This window comes from Desmodus rotundus, chromosome 12 (assembly GCF_022682495.2).
Source record: "Desmodus rotundus isolate HL8 chromosome 12, HLdesRot8A.1, whole genome shotgun sequence".
Taxonomy (NCBI): Eukaryota; Metazoa; Chordata; class Mammalia; order Chiroptera; family Phyllostomidae; genus Desmodus; species Desmodus rotundus.
The window spans coordinates 71819750-71836412 of record NC_071398.1 but is presented as its reverse complement, the minus strand read 5'-3'; the positions used below and the strand labels follow the sequence as shown (position 1 = coordinate 71836412).

Sequence of the window (16663 nt, the reverse complement as noted above, 5' to 3'; positions counted from 1 at the left end):
GAGGCCAGTTGGTCCGCACTTCTCCCTGCTCCCCACAGAAGGAACCTCCTGCCCAGGGAGTGAAGAATGTGATACTCGTGTGTCCGTGAACATAAAACATCACTGACATCCCCGGGTTCAGTCTTCTCCACTGTCCTGCAGATCCCAGTATCTGGGTCCGAGCGCGAGCGACCTCAGCTTGCCAGCTCAGAGGGAAAGCTTTGTGTCACTGACAAATGGTTGGTGGGAACCGGGGAGGTTGCTCAGGTCTCAGCCTACTGGCTGAGGAGCTCCAAGGAGCTGTCCTTGTGCCTGTCACTTAGAGAGCCACTTTCCCCCTTGCGTGAGTGTTAGAAAGCTGTGGAATAGTTCTCCCACTTCCTGCTTTACCTTCCTTCTAAAGTCTGCCCTGAGTTCTCAAATATCAGGCCGCTGCAGGCTCTGGACTGACCCCGGGACATAGCCCCTCACGGCCCCTTACAGTCTTGCTTCCCGGCCTGGCCCAACAGAGCAAACAGAGCCCCAGCAGGAGGGGGGAGCAGTGGCTCCAGGAGCACGGGAGGGCACCTTCCTCCAGTTCTCTCCAAGGTGTTCTCCTTGGCCCTCGTTGTTTGTTACACATCCGGCATTTGTTAGTAGCTTCTGGAGAAAAACCACAAGATTAGTCAGGGAACGTCACTACCACAGACTGGGTAGGAAGGCCTGGGCCTCAGGCCAGAAGCACCCGAGGATCAAGAATAAATGACTTTGGGGTTAAAGGGACCATCTGCACACTGGATTCACACCCACTCAGAAGGCTCCCAGCCTTTCCTTTCCTTTCCTTTCCTTTAGGGGCAGAGAGAAGTGCCAGTGCCTTGAGCTAAGACTGATAAAGGAGGTAAGGGAGGGGTGGCAGTAGGGGTACCAGAGCCCCAAAATCCTGGAAAATGACCAGGAGACTAAAACAGCCAGGAAGAGGGAGCACCGGGCCACTTGGCCTCCCCATGACCTCGGAGAGGAGAGGCCAGTCCCACTTCACCGCGCTTACCAACCCTGAGACTGGAGCCAGTTTCCTAGGGCCACCTGCCGTATGGCATGCTGGACCTCTGAGACTGCAGGTGTTGGTGGGCCTGGGGGTGTTGCTGGGGTGCGGGAGTGCAATAAGACAGACACGGGGGGTTAGGGCAGGAAGGGACCTTAAAATACGTCATTCTGCCTTTACCTTAGAGCAGTGGTTTTCAGAGTGGGGTCCCTGGACCAGCAGCACCTGCATCACATGGTTAGAAATGCAGACAGACCTAGTGAATGAGAAACTCTGGGCTGAGGTGATCTGTTTTTAACCAGCCACCCCAGACTCTCTGAAGTTGGGAGCTGCCCCATAGTGGATGGCCACGCAGAGGGCTCAGAGCCCTGGGGAAAAGTGGGCCTGTGCCGTCTGCACCCCAGGGACCCCACGGATTTGCAGAATGTCACCAAACTCATCAGACGGTTTAGGCCTAAAAAACCGTGAGAAATCATGTCCAGATTGTTTGACAAAGAGAAACCCCTATTAATGGTCTCCTAGAATGTGTTCTGGGGTCGGGAGAACCTTCTTGGAACTGACTTGCTTCCAGTGGTGTGCGTTCTGAACTGTGGGCTTCTGGTCTTTGAGGAACTTTCTAGGAGTGAAGGACCCATCCCACGAGGAGGGAGAGGCGTAGGCTCAAAGGTAGAAACTGAGGCCAGGTGGTGCGGTTCAGGCTGTGCTGTTGCTTCCCTAGAACTACTTGGAAGAGCTCACTGATTACTGTGAGATGCCAGAGAAGGCCTTTAGAAATGAACGGGTTTTTTCGTTTGTTTTGTTTTTCTACTTTTGACCGTATGCTCTGACTTTTGACTGTACACAAGCCAGGAAATCAGGAGGCAAAACAATTCCTGGTGGCTTTTCTCGCCATTCTAGATTCTCAACCCTGGATGATTGTAGCCTTTGTGATTTTTTTCAAGAACTTGACCTGACTTCCATCCCCTACCCTCTTGCAGAGTTCATCCCACAGCAGACTCTTCTTCCCCCTGCTCTCGTTTCCCATTTATTTGTATGACTCACCTCCCACTTGCTTACCAGTACAGAGACTAAACTGCAAAGCGGCCTAGAGACATCAAACAAAATGAGAAAGAAGGAACGGAAGTGCTGCTTGTCAATCGCCCCTTCTTATTTCATTGAACCCTCATGCAATTCTGTGAGCTATACGAACCATTGATAGATTAGGTAGCTGAAGCTTAAGGAGATAAAGCCCAAGGTCACAGTCACCAAGTGTCAGAGCTGATTTTTGGATCCAGTTGCATCTGATACTAGAGCCTAATGTCTTTCTTCTACTGTGCTCCCTTCGGGACCTGATTCACGTAGAGAAACAGCCCTTGAGGAAGTTGAGTTGTTCTGTATTTTAGAAAAGATTTGTAAGTTCACAAGGGGTTCCCTTTGTCTCAGGATACTGTAAGTAGTCTCAAGTGGTTTTTGTAGCAGGAGCTGGACTAGAGAAGTCAGGGGCCTTCTCCTTCATTATTAGCATTTGTCCGCAGTGTGCAGTCAGGATGTGGAGAGCATAAGGCAGACCCCTAGCCCCGCTCTCAGAGCTGTGTGGGGGAGAAGACAGGACCTTCGTAAGCCCGCGCTGAGGTCCTGGTTACTTTGCTTCTGTTGCAGTGACAGCCCTCACGGAGAGACTACCTCGGTGGAAGACTCTACCCAGGACGTGACCACAGAGCACCACACGAGCGATGACGGTACGAGGTCATACTTGGGGTCAGCAGGGCTCCCGGGGTAAAGGCCGTCCTGTGCCCCTGATGAGTCTCCCTGCCCAGCAGTCCCCTGAAGCCAAGCAGAGAGCTGTCCCTTCCTTCCTTCCCTTTCTTGAAGAGGCAGCCCCCCTTCTCAAATAGAGTGGTCTCTGCATTAGACCGAAGGTGAAGAGCTAGACATTCCATAGCCTCTCAGCCTTCTTCCCCCGACACCCTGTCCTCGCCCACCTACCAGCTCCTTGTTTTGTCAGCATGTCAATTCCTGGTGCAGCCCAGACTCCTACCAGGTACCTGGAGACCAAAGTGAGGAAGAGCTCACTTGAAAAGCAGTAAGCCTGGGGCCTACGGAAGCAAGCCAGAGGGGGTGGGAACCAGGACACAAAGCCACACACTTCCACCCCTGCTGACTGGAAAAATCAACCCTTTCCAGAGTGAGGACATGCGGGCGCTGCGGCCTGGTGGGTGTGTGTGGCGAGGTGGAATGCACAACCACCGTCTGCAGGCCCCTTGGCAGTGCCCACGATTTATTAGGGCCTGCCCAGCCAGCACATTTCCCCCTCCTCCCAACCGTTTCGTACCCCATTTCCAGATCACTTGGGCTCTGGGAGTCTCAGCAGCTGACAAGGGGCCTGCAGATTTTCTGGGCATGAGAATGACATAGCACCTCTGCGGAGCATTCCCTGCTCCCAGTCTTGCAGTGAGTTCTACAATCCTCAGGCCGCTTTTAAAGGAGAAAACACTAGGGCTGCTTATTTGGAGGCTGGTGTCAGATGGGTCAGAATGACAATTTGCCGTGTTGTGGGAGGGAAGTCTGTAAACTAGGGAAATTTGTATTTGGTTGGCCTACCTTGTGCCCACCACTGCTAGAGGCTTTATATGTCTTGTCTCCTAATCCCTGGTGACCCAGAGCTGCTATTTTTGAGAAAACTGAGTTAGAGAGGTCACATGCCATACCCGAGGCTGTGCAGAACTAAGAGTCGGACGTGGGCAAGGCCTTCTCTGGTCTGCCACCTGTAGCGGGGTCTTGGCCCTGCCCTTTCAGGGGCAGACTCACCCGCCAGGGCTGTCTAGGCATGGGCTTGTTGGTAAGCAGCCTTTCTCTCTCACTGCGCAGACTATCTGACTTCAATCTCAGTTTCGGGTTTCTAGGAGTCTTCTCCTTGCTGCCTGACCTCTGCGTGCAGTCCAGAGCAGATAGCAGTCACAACAGGAACAATGGCCAACACACACGTAGCACTTACTGTGAGCCGGGCCCTGTCCTAAGCACTTTTACAAATTGTTACTCATCCGAACAGACAAAAAACCAAACTCCTAGATGCAGGTAACAGAGTGGTGGCTACCAAAGGGGAAGGAGAGTGGGGGAGGACGTGAAGGGGGCCAGATACATGGCGACGGAAAGAGACCAGACTTCAGGTTGTGAGCACACAATAGAGTATACAGTTGCCATATTACAAAGTTGTACACCTAACTTTACATACTGTTACTAACCAATATTATCCCAATAATTTTAATTTTTAAAAATTTTAATCAGTGGGAAAAGAAAAAAATTATGAATCAACCCCTCATAACAATTTCATGTAAAAAGTGCTTTTATTATCCCTGTTTTATAGACAAGATGGAAGCTCACACATAAGTAAAACACATTGCATTTGTAAACCCCTTTTAATTTTTCAAATCACTTTTATGTGCATTTTTCCATATATTGCCCAAAATATATTTCCAAATTTTGTTGGAAAGTTGATAAGGCAAGTTACTTTCTCTTTATAGAAACTAAGCCCTGGCTGGAGTGGCTCAGTGGGGTTGAGCGTGGGCCTGCAAACCAAAGGGTCGCCGGTTCGATTCCCAGTCAGGGCACATGCCTGGGTTGCGGGCCAGATCCCCAGTAGGAAGCGCTTGAGAGGCAACCACACATTGATGTTTCTCTCCCTCTCTTTCTCCTTCCCTTCCCCTCTCTCTAAAAATAAATAAATAAAATCTTTTTTTAAAAAGAAAGAAACTAAAAGCTCATGTTCTACTGGGGGAATGCGTAACATAAATTATTTAAAATACAGTATGATGAATGTTATGTAATCAATGGAATTATTTGTAAGCATCAAGAGAAATGATGCTTACAAACGCAGTATGGCAAGGTCAGTGAAAGGGGTTGGTCTGAAAGAACCATAGAAACACCCAAGAAGTTGCTATAGGAAGCAGGTGGTGCTTGACTTGTGACTTCATGTGCTTCATCAGGCAGGTGAGGGAGATAGGGATTCCTGGCACAGGGAACAGCATGGACAAAGGCAAGGAAGGGCACACAAGTGCTTTCAGTTTGATAGCACAGACTACACAGGGATCACTTGCTTTTTACATTATCCATGGCTTATTTTTCATACAAGGTTATCTTCCCACCACTGTACATTCAGCTGATTGAATCCCAGCTTTTCCGTTCAGTTTCCTGAGTCTACGAATCCCAACAACATGTGTTTCCTTCTTTTCCGGCCCCCTCAGAGTGTGAGCCCATCGAGGCCATTGCCAAGTTTGACTACGTGGGCCGGACAGCCCGAGAGCTGTCCTTCAAGAAGGGGGCATCCCTGCTGCTTTACCAACGGGCTTCTGACGACTGGTGGGAAGGCCGGCACAATGGCATCGACGGACTCATCCCCCATCAGTACATCGTGGTTCAAGACACGTACGTTAGGCCCCCTGACCTTCAGGGGTCCCTGGCTGCGCTGTAGGAGTGAGGCTCTATTTCTGGAGCCATAGCGGGATAAGGGAGACCAACCCCCAGGGGGCATCAACACAGTGCTGGGGTCACACAGTTCCCTGGGGTGACTCAGGGGAGAATTGTTTTTTATTCTTGCCACGTTCCACCGCCACCCCCCCGCTGTCATTTAAAAACTTGCCCGTCAGCACTCATCCACACTTAAGCCTGATAAATGATCATGACGGGTTATTATTTGACCACTCATATTTCCTTTCTGGGAAGATCAGATTGGGAAAATACCCTTATTCCTCTTTTTTTTTTTAAAAAAAAAAAGAACTATGCCCACCCCCAAAACGCCACTGTTGGTGTTTTTCCACTTAAAGGAAAATGGTGAGTTTCTTTTCTAGGAGAAACCTAGCTTAAGCAGCCTTGTGGAAATGACCCAGTTCATTTAACCCAGATGAGATAGACTTGGGAAAAGACTGGGAGAGGAGGGGAAAGAATGTCAGCAAACAAAGGGAACATGAACTTGTCCCAAGAGACTTCACAGAATGGGCTGTCAGTTGGTTCCCGTTCTTTGAAGCAATGGCTACTGTTAGGAAGGCTTTACCCATGGCCCCCCAAGCCAGCCGCCCTGCCCCATTGCCCTGCCTCTCTTCCTGACTTCCTCCCTTCGGTTATGATGCTGTCAGTGTTTTTAGTCCTTCCCTTAATATTATTTTTTAAAGGTTGATATCCTGAATGAGTCTACACCCTCCCAGCCTCTCCCCAGCTCGTTCCACGGGGATATCCTCCCTCTGTTGATAACATCGCAAACCTGGTGGCCATCTGTGCGTGGACAGGACCCTCCCAAGTTTAGCATTATAACTTCACTACAGGACCGAGAGAAGATGAATTATGAGGGAGAAGGGGCTTTCTTTGTCATCAGTAGCCAGAGGGGCCAGGAGAGCAGTGGAGAGACCGGGGACGGCTGGGACGCTCTAAGCGGGGCTGGATGCACGGACGACAGAGAGTGGTAGAGTCCTGCCTCAACGCCAGCACCTGCAGAGCCACCGCCGAGCGGACTGTCCTTACCCAGCAGTGCTCAGGACCTCAGCAGATAAACCGCACCCTGAACTGGCCTCCTCCTTCTCCAGGAGGTGGCCCCAGCACAGCTGCCCCAAGGAAGGCAGCACGGGGTAGGAGGCAGATGCCTCCAATCCAGGTGTCCCCTAGCCCAGCTTTCCAGAGGAGCTGAGGATTCTGCAGAACTCAGCGGGATTATTTATTTTTATTTAAACAACCCTCCCAAGGCCTTTAGGTTTCCTTGCTTCTGCTCACAGAGCTAGCCCAGCCAGGCATCGCTGCTGTCTCAGAGCCATTGCGGGGTTGCGTGTGTGTGTTGGGGGGCCATCTTGCCGATTTAACACTGCTTTTTGTGTTGTTTTCCCTGCCTGCCTGTCCCTTCTCCCCCAGCGAGGACGGTGTCGTGGAGAGGTCCAGCCCAAAGTCTGAGATTGAGGTCATTTCTGAGCCACCTGAAGAAAAGGTGACAGCCAGAGCGGGGGCCAGCTGTCCCAGTGGGGGTCATGTAGCCGATATTTATCTTGCAAACATCAACAAGTAAGCTCTGCTTTTCATTTTCTGCTCCTCTGAATGACTTGCCACACCCAGCCTCACCCTCTGGCCTAACCCCCCTCTCCATTCCTACTGCGCGGAGGGCTCCAGCTGCCCCGGCCTAACAGTTTGCATGTGCTCCTTGCTGCTACGAGGCAGACAGGGCTGAGGAAGCTTCCGCAGGCCTCATCAGCAGGCCCGGGTCTCCAGCCAGCTGCCATCATGCCACGGATGGGGGCTCCGCTCTGTTCCCCCAGGGTTTGTCAGCTCCGATCTTCCTGGCCGTCTGACTGCTAAAACTTTGGCCAAAGCTTTGGTTACTTGGTTTTCTGTTCTTCTCAGAGGTGCCTTCTCTTTTCCAGTCCTTACTCAAATAACAGTAGTCTGTGATGTCTTCCTTGGCCCTTGTTTGTCCAAAGATCCGAAGTCTCGCGTGCCTTCTGCCAGGCTCATGTTACCCCCGAGGTTTGTGTAGGTGTTGTGTGTCTGTTTCCACCCTACCCTGCACTCGCTCCTGTGAAGGAAAGGAGACCACTGTGCCCCCAAGGAAAGCTTTGTCCTGAGCTCTTTATTCCCTTTCTAACCCCTAGCTCCCTTCCATTCTGCCCTGTCACACCAATAGGAATGATTCTCCATTTTTTCCCTGTTGCTTTAGCCCTGTGTATTATCCCTCCCTGTTAGTCCCTTTGCAGATTCCCACTCCTGTCCCGCAGGCTCTAAACACTGCCCCAGCTTTCACTGTGGCTGTTAGCGACATCCTGGGGTGTTAACTCCGCCCACACCCGGTCTGGCTGCCTAGAGGGATCCCACGCCTGCCTGCGAGCCGCTGCCTCCCCTCGAGACATTCAGGTTATTGGAAAACTAATCTCATCTCAAGGGGCCAGACACCAAGTCCCAAAGCCTACAGACCTCTTTCCGCCAGACCCTGAAACTTGGCCCCGTGCCAGCAGGATGACAAGCCCCAGGGCGCTCCTGATGAATATGGATTGGAGATGATGTACAGTTTTTATTCCCCCCTGGCTTTGGAGGAATGAAATGATTCGCACATTGAAAACCTGTTAACCGTAGCCTCTGGACACTGCAACTGGAAGGAGAATAAAAGATGCTTGTTGTTGTTACACTGCACCAGGTCGCCCAGATCTCTTGGCTTTTTTCCAACCAGACGGTAGCAGGGGGCGTGGTTGGGGCACGTGGCTCTTGTCCATCTCTTTCACCCTCAAGTTAGTAAAGTAGCTTAATCAGCTCACTTAGTCAGTGTAGTTATAATTGAAGTCAGACCAGTAAAAATGATTGAGGATTTTATTTCCCTCCAGTCTAGTGCCCTGCTGGGAGGGCAAGCTAGTAAAAAGTAACTGTGGGCTGATCACATTTTTTCCCCTTATTTACAAGTCTATGTTAATCATAAACCTATAATCATAAGATCAGAAACCTATAATTAACTCAGAAACCAAGGCAGGGTTGGTGGAGGAACAGTTAAATAATTAATTAGGTACATACTTTTAAACCATCATATATTTGATGTCATTTGTACAAAGGAATTGTGCAGAGTCATAGCTGAAATAGTCAAAAGATAAATATCTGGTAGGAAAGTTAAGGCAGCTCCCTTGAGCTCCTTGCTCGGTGGTGTCAGGATGGAGTGTTTAGAGGACTCGGTCTACCTGCGCACCCGCTAGGCTGTGGGAGCGGCAGCCCCTGGGCGTGCCATGCCCTTAGGATGAGTCTGCCTGCACCTCCTGCCCCACACATCACTCCTCAGGCCCCTCACTTCTCTGGGTGCCCGGGTTCTCTCTCACCCAGACACACCTGCTGTCTCCTCACCTGGTCCTTCTCTCCTTTCAAGACCTAGTCCGAAGATTTACCTCCTTGGGGAAGACTTTCTGGTACCTGGTAGTTCCTCAGGGCTGAGTTAGGTGCCCTCGTTCTGTATTCCCAAAGCAGTCAGTATCTTTCAGGACTCAAGCTGTACTCAGATGCCCCAGCAGGCCGAGCTTTTTGAAACCAGGAGCTCTGTCTTCCTCTCCTTAGACATCCCTGGGGCCTGGCCCAGGGCCGGGCACACTCCAGTCACTCCACAAATCTCAGCAGCTTTCTCCTTGTGAGGCAGCCATCCTCAAGTGGAAAAAGTAAATCAGCAGAGTTACTGGGGTGTGGCATCTCTATTTAATTCCACACATTTGTTGAGCACCTACGGCTGTACCAAGTGCCAGTGCTGGTTATTCAGAGAGGAATGAAGATGGTCCCTGGCCTCCGAGCTCAGTCTGGCAGGGTAAATACCTTATAGGCAGGTAACTAAAAAGCACTGAGTGCCATAGATGCCCTGAAGGAACAGAAGAGGGAATGATGGATTCTGCCTACTGTTGGATTTGGGTTACAGGGAAGAAAAAGAGTTATTTCAGCTGGGCTCTACAAGACACTGAGAACATCCTTTTTCCATTCAAGGATGGCTGGCGCTCACGGCTAAACTGCTGAGCAGGCAGCTCCTGGAAGACGTGCTTGGTGCCAGGTCCTGGACCAGGCCCCGCAGGTATACAGTGAGGAAGACCTAACCGGGACTGGCTTAGCATGCTGGCCCTGCCTCATAGGCTAGGTCCCACCCCTGCCCTTCTTCCGTCCTCAGCGCCCACTCAGCCCCCATCACCCTTCATAGATTTAAGATCAAAGCTGCTCAGCTGCCATCCCAAACCAGAAGTTCTATCGCTTCTTAGATTAGGTCCTTGAGAATCTAATTCCAAAAGAAAATGAAATGATTCAGCAGCGGGTAACATCCTTATAACCAGGACTCTGCCAAAGCATGTCGCGTAGGAGCCTCAGTGGCCTGAAACAGCCTGACTCAGAAACAGGGTTCAGCCCAGTGCCGGGTGCCTTCGGGTCCTGTAGGTGTATTTCTACCCTAAAAAAAAAAATGCACAAGCTCGGTCCTGACTCCGCCATGTTGCAGACTTAGAAAAATATTCTGTCCATGTCTACAAAATAAGTAACCGTAGCCTCTTGCCAAAGGCCAAATGATTTAAGCCTTGTAATTGGAGAAAGAAACGAGCTAAATTTGGAAAAGTGAAGTCTCCTCTTACCTGCAGTTCCCCACCTCCTTGGTGATGGTGAGACTTTCTCCTACCCGGGGCCTCGTTTCTGTCAAAGCAGGTGGTAGAGGGACCTTCCCATGAATCTCTCTCCCGTTAGAAACTTTCACTTAATCAGGCATTTTTCCTGGCAGCAGCACCTTACATCTTCGGAACTCAAAGCCCACGACTTCCAAGTAAGTATCCACTTCTTCGCCCAAGTCGGGGTGGCAGGGGAACAGGACATGGAGAAAGCGGGGGAGAGCCAGCTCCGTGGCCACTCCTTCCAGAAGTCCCTGGGTGCTGCCAGCATCTGCCCCTCTCTCACTCGACCGAGCTTCTTCAGAGCCAGGGCTCCCTGGTCACACTGCCCTCTCTGTTTGTGATTGAAGGCAAAGGAAACGGCCAGAATCGGGGAGCATCCGGAAAACATTTCGGAGTGACAGCCATGGGCTGAGTGGTTCCCTCGCGGACTCCACCTCCCCAGGGGTGGGGGCTAGCTGCCGCCCATCTTCCCAGCCCGCCATGAGCCAGAGTCTCCCCAAGGAAGGGCCAGATAAGTGTTCTGTCAGTGGGCACGGGAGCCTCAACTCCATCAGCCGCCACTCATCCCTGAAGAACCGGCTGGACAGCCCACAGATCCGGAAGCCAGTGACAGCCGGCAGGTCCAAAAGCTTCAATAACCATCGGCCCGTGGACCCTGAGGTCATTGCACAGGTAACTGAGGGCTCCTGGACGAGCGGCTGGCGTGTCTGCGCTTGTCACTGCTGCTTAGTGCAGCCCGTATTTATGACAGACCTTGAAATGGCACAGTCCTCTGTGTGTGCCACCCTGAGTTCGGGGACTGGTGGACATCTGGACCTGATAAGATGGCTTTCCGAGAAACCTACCAGCCCCTCTCTCCCCGAGAAGAACTTGAAGACAGAATAAAAGAATTCAGGCTTCTTGCTCATATATGGTTTATTTGCAAGGCTGTTGTAGTTTTTTTAAATTTTTTTATCTTTATTATATTTCTCCCGTTACCATTTAGTCCCCTTCTGCCCCCGGCAATCACCACACTGGCTGTTGTAATTTTTAAAGCCAGTGGTTACAGATGGAGTATTTTGATGGAGACCATTTAGCCCACATGTTGAGTCGGGAGCGTGGTGGACTTTGGGAAGCTGTGTGACTGTTGAGGCTTAGATGTAGTTTAGGCCACATGTGTATACCCTCTGCCCATCCCCAGCAGCCCGTTTCCTAAGGGTAAAATCGGGTCCCCAGCAGTAGATGGGTGGTCAGTCCACAACCTGCTCCTGGTCTTGGAGGCTCCAAAACACTGCGACTGGGGGCTCAGGTACCAGAAGAGTCTCCAGCCCAAGTCTCCAGATGCAGTGGGAATGAGCGCCGCGGTTACAGGGGTCTTCTTTCCTTGTATGCACTACACTGACAGGTCTCTGTTTTTCATGACATGTTAGAGACCCAACCCCACCTCTAAAAATACGACTACCAGGCCCACTCCAAGCAGCTCACTCAGACGTCTCTCCCAACTGTATAATTTTCATTAGACCAGGTAGGAACTGAGGGCTCATTGTTGCCCTCTCCTGTCTCAACCAAGTTGAGATTCTCCTCACACCATCTTCCAGGGGGCAGTACAGGCTGGGTGTGGTCTCTGTTGGCTTAACTGTGGCGCTCTGCTTAGGGAAGGTATACCTGGCGGGCTCAGTATTAAGCTCCCAGCTGAGATGTCTTGCTTTTACTAGACTTCCGTTTCTGTGTCTCTACTTAAGCTCTTGACTGCAGTCTGCTTTGCACCATGGGAATCCTCCCAGCTCCCTCCTTGGCCCAGTGTCAATAGGAATGTCAGAATAAGTACGTAGCCGGGACGCACTCTAACTGCAGAGTGGGACCGTGGAGGGCAGTGGAGTTCTTCCTGAGCATTTTTAAGGTTTGAGAACACCATAGGGATGCATGAAATTGCATCATTGTCAGCAGAACCAATGGCTCACCCTGCGGGGCAGACACCTTAACCGAGGGCCTTTGCTTAGAACATACGGTCTTTCAGTATGAACCTAACTCCAAGGGAGGAGCCCTGTGGTGATTTGGGGGGGTGCCAGACAGAAGTGTGTGGGGAGGGAGGGAGGGAGGAAAGGAGCTGGGAGGTCTCCCTGGGAGGCAGCTGGCTGCATACAAAGGGTCTTTGGTTCTGCCTTGAGCCCCTGAGCTAGGACTTCAGTATACTAAGATCTGGATTGTTCCACTGTGACTTGCGGGAGGTGATTCGCCTACGTGGGCTCTGGCTCCCCCTCCTGGTAACTCCTTGGTCCCCTTTCTTGGTGATGGGTAGAAGGAAATGGCTTCATCCAGCTGGCAGGAAGGGGGCTGGGGAGGTGTCCTGATGAATCTTCAGGGCCAGGGCTCGTAACCCTTTCCTCAGCCCCTGAAGAGGAAGAATCAGTCTTCTTAACCTTCGGCCTTGAAGTCCAAGAGAGCAAAGATCATACTTCATTTCTACCACTTTAAAAAAAAGCATATACAAACGTAGAAAGATTGCGTGATGAATGTGATGAATCCCATGTGCCCATGACGAAACTTCTGGCCACCCTCAGTCCATTTACCTTCTCCCTCCCCACGGGGTTATAGAAATACTTCGTAACCATTTCAGTGCATATCTTAAAACCCGTGGACTCTGAAAACATCTCATCCAGTTTTTCTAAAGGCAAGAAAATCTCACAGTACTGCAAATCCCATTGTCTCCCCTCCCCCACATTCCGAACATTCATATGTTCGAGGATTTTGGCCAAGTAAAATAATCTGGACACCTCATTGCCGTTGGTTTCTCCATGATTTGGCCTGTGGTATTGAAATAGGATCCTTGGGGACTTCTCCCTACATTTGCCTCACCTCCTCCTTTTTCCTGTTTTTGCAGGATATTGAGGCAACTATGAACTCTGCCCTGAACGAGCTGCGGGAACTGGAGCGGCAGAGCAGTGTCAAGCACACGCCTGACGTGGTTCTGGACACCTTGGAGCCCCTCAAAACCTCCCCGGTGGTGGCCCCCACATCGGAGCCCTCCAGCCCCCTGCACACCCAGCTCCTCAAGGACCCCGAGCCCGCCTTTCAGCGCAGTGCCAGTACAGCTGGGGACATCGCCTGCGCCTTCCGGCCTGTCAAGTCTGTCAAGATGGCTGCCCCTGTCAAGCCACCAGCCACACGACCCAAGCCCACTGTCTTTCCCAAAACAAATGCCACTAGCCCTGGTGTCAACTCATCAGCTTCCCCACAGTCCACTGACAAGTCTTGTACTGTCTGAGGGATGTAATTTAATTGTTCTAGACAAGGGGACTGGAGGGACTGACTGTTATTAAAATCTTCCTATTTAACTAGCTTGGGGACTTCAGTTGAAAATTAGATTTAAGTTGTTCTTGCAGGAATTAGCCTTTCCATCACCCCAAACCTTGAGAATGAAGCCCTCATCATCACCCTGCCCGGCCCTTCCCACTGCCCTCGGCTTCCCCCAGTCTTCGTAATTCAGCCACCTGCAGTGCGTCCTGTTCTTAGGTTAGCCAGAGATAGGTTTTTCCATTATCAGGTCACTGTGAAATCTGGCCAGGCACGTCCTGAGGACATGGGCTCAAGTCTCAGTCCCCTCAGACAAGGGATGCCTAACCAGATGGCTGGCTACTGACATCCAGCCCTCGGTGGCATCTTGTTTTGGGTACTGGTTGTAGAGAATCACATAAAGTCCATTAAGTCCATTCTTCATTTTACAGACACACACATACATACACAGACTCTTCTAGTCTCTGGCATGTGTAGCCTCTCCTGGTCCTAGACTGGTCAGTCTCTTTGTAAGTTACTGCGGCAGTTCACACAGGAGCCACTAGGGGTCTCTGTTTCCGTTACAAATCTCATTCTGTCTCAGCCAGAGAACCTAGCCTTTGCTATCTCTCCATCATACGAAATTTAGCAGAATGGGACTCAGTCCCGCAATGTTTGGGGGTTGGGGGCTTTCTCTTTGTCTTCTATTGGTGCGAATTGGTCCTCGGTGTTTGCTTTTACTCCCCTCCACCCTCTAGAACCACAACTCAATCTTACCATGGAGCTTCTCAACTTTTTCTGAATGTATGGGCATTTGTTGGTTTTCTCTCTTCGTCTCTGATGGACCATTTTCCATTTAAGACGTTCTCCTGTATAAGACAGTTTTACAGCTGGTTCCGTGTGGGGTAAAGAGTCTTAAGAGAGTTTCATTGCATTTATGGCAGGTTTGGAAAAGGCAAGAAATGGATCCTTCCTCCTCCCACTCATTTGGGCACTTAAGACATAAAATTCATTACTCTATTAAAAAATTAAATTCAGCTTTGCTCACCCTAAAATTGTTCCCAAATGAAAACTTATCCTAAGTTTACCCCCTAGTTTGGTTATTCTATAAGGTCTCTCTCTTCAGGGACCAACAAGGGCTTGGGAGAACCCTAGTTAGACTAAAGAGAGACATTTCTATTTAAAACATACTTTTATTCAAACAAGGACAACGGAGAGAACCTAGGCCCTACGGGCTTTAACATCTTCTCGAGGCCAAAATCCAAGAAAATTAAAAATTGGATGCTGAATGTTTGGGCCTTATTTCTGGTTCTCCAAAAAGTAAAAGTGACGTCCTTGTCGGCTTTGATCCAACCTGCAAACCTTGTGCCCGTGGCCCCAGCCCCCCAGCATCGTGCTGTCCCAGGGGAACCAGAGCTGGAGACAGTCACACGCCAGGCCTACTTGAGTTAAAGCTGAAACTCATTCCTCTTGTCTATTTTCTGGTTTTAAAGCTGCAACTTTTAGCCTTATTTTCTGTAGTTCAGGAGAAATAGTGGGTTGCCATTCCAGTGGGAAAAATCTGAATTTCGTCTTTAGCCTAGAGGGTCCTTTTTGGACCAGCATCTTGAGGTCGGTAGTTGGGTCTGTGGAAGTGGTGGGATTTCCCTTACTCTGTGGGAAGGAGAAGAGGAGCTGTGTGGGAAATCACAAATTAGGAGGATAACCTGCAGCACTAGGAAGACCGTCCTGAAAGGTGGAAGGGAGGGATGAGGAGCTCCTTCGGTGCAGCGAGTCAGCCTGCGAGGAGCAGCCCCCAGTCCACTGGATTCTTGGCTTTAGTTGCTCTGTGGGGTGGTCTGTCCTGGTCTATCACCTGGACTTACACAGGTCTTGCGCCAACAGGGTCTTTCATACCCAAGGATCTATTTCCTTTTTGAAATTGGAACCCCACCCTTCACTTTACATTCCTTTTGATCCAAATGATCCAAATCGGTACCCACAGCTGCCCTTTTCCCTCCCTCCAGCACACTCCTCTCTAAGAAAGTAAAAGCAAAGCTTTCTTAATGCCAGTGCTCTGGGCCTACTCCGTTGCTCCTGCCTTATTTCCCTTTCAGCCCTGCCCGTGACTGCTCGCCATCCCCTTGGTCAGTGTCCGTCTGCTGATGTGCATCATGAATTGGACAGTGTATGAATGGTCATCGGCTCCCCCCGCCCCGCCCCCGCCCCGCTCCGGGAGCCGAGCTGTCTTCCCCTCTCTGGTGCTCCTGACACCTATGAGACGGTCCTGTCGAGAGGACCGGGAACCTGTAGAAGGAGAGTCCTCCTCGGCAGAGCTCACTGCAGTCAACTGGAATTGAGGTTGCACACTGTGATTTTTACACCGAAAAGCCAAAAGGAGCCGGCCACCCCAGGGCCTGGGGAGACCAGCCTTCCTCCAATGTGCTTGCCTAAACCAGCATGATGTTTCCAAGAGCCCCACTCTGGCCCTCGAGGCATGGATCCTTTCCCTGGCGTGGACTCTGACGGGTCAGTCTTGGGGGAACAGAGGTGGGGTGGGGCTACCAGCATTCAATTTGGAAAAAGAGAGGAGTCTGTAGCCAGCAGCCTGTAAACTGGAAACACTGGTCTCAGCCAACCTCCTCAGGGCACCCCGGCTTCTCCCCAAGGAGGAGAGGAGAGAGGACGCCAGCGACAGGACGAGCAGACCACTGGAAGGGCTGGTGTGGATGTACTCACATTCAGAAGAGAAGTTAGAGCTTCCAGGGAATTGCAGGGTTGTGGCGTCTGACTTGTATGTCACGTTTGTGTACAATGGTATATTCTCTAAACAGTGTTGATAACTGGAATATTGTATGTATGCTTGGAGATGCTTTGTGTGAACCTAAGACTGTCACTCAACAGATGTTGGATTGGGGAAAATCCAAAGCACAACTTCGAAATAAAACACGTTTTTAGGTTTCAGCGCGGCAGTTCATGTATCCCTTCTCCACTCTCTGAACTCTCCGGTTCGTGAGTCCAGCTGCCCAGGACTCATGATGTGTCTGGCTTTGGTGTGTCTGTCTGGTAACGCAGTGCTGCCTGGCAACAGAACAAGAAACTAGGTGGCATTGGGAGCCGACCACCTTCTCCCTCCCCCAAGCAAGCGCAGCACAGGTGCACTTAGAATGTGATTTTTCCCTTAGCGTTTCTGTTCAGCCCCTGGGTGAAATTTAAGAGGTGGTGTAGAAAGTCTTCCAGCTCTCCATTGGGCAGTCTGTTGCCATGAGAACCATCTCCTCTGCAAATTCCACCTCCCCTGTTTTCAGCGAGGACTGTT

The 16663-nt window shown here is 50.8% G+C and overlaps 1 protein-coding gene across 9 annotated transcripts in view; it reads left to right on the top strand.

Annotated features, from left to right (window-relative positions):
* SRGAP2 (SLIT-ROBO Rho GTPase activating protein 2) overlaps nucleotides 1-16316 on the top strand; it is a 242667-nt gene extending 226351 nt beyond the window's left edge. For 3 of the 9 annotated variants that reach the window (XM_045182769.2, XM_045182765.3, XM_053916095.1), the window contains exons 19-24: nucleotides 2639-2718; nucleotides 5221-5401; nucleotides 6872-7018; nucleotides 10224-10265; nucleotides 10461-10785; nucleotides 12974-16316. In XM_045182769.2, coding sequence (XP_045038704.2) covers nucleotides 2639-2718; nucleotides 5221-5401; nucleotides 6872-7018; nucleotides 10224-10265; nucleotides 10461-10785; nucleotides 12974-13357 — 1159 coding nt within the window. In that variant the 3' untranslated portion in view covers nucleotides 13358-16316. Of the gene's footprint in view, nucleotides 1-2638; nucleotides 2719-5220; nucleotides 5402-6871; nucleotides 7019-7725; nucleotides 8135-10223; nucleotides 10266-10460; nucleotides 10786-11522; nucleotides 11618-12973 lie in introns of those variants that run through there. The other 6 variants (XM_024575296.3, XM_024575288.4, XM_045182797.3 and 3 more) reach the window with 5 other exon arrangements.
* Nucleotides 16317-16663: the final 347 nt, after the last annotated feature.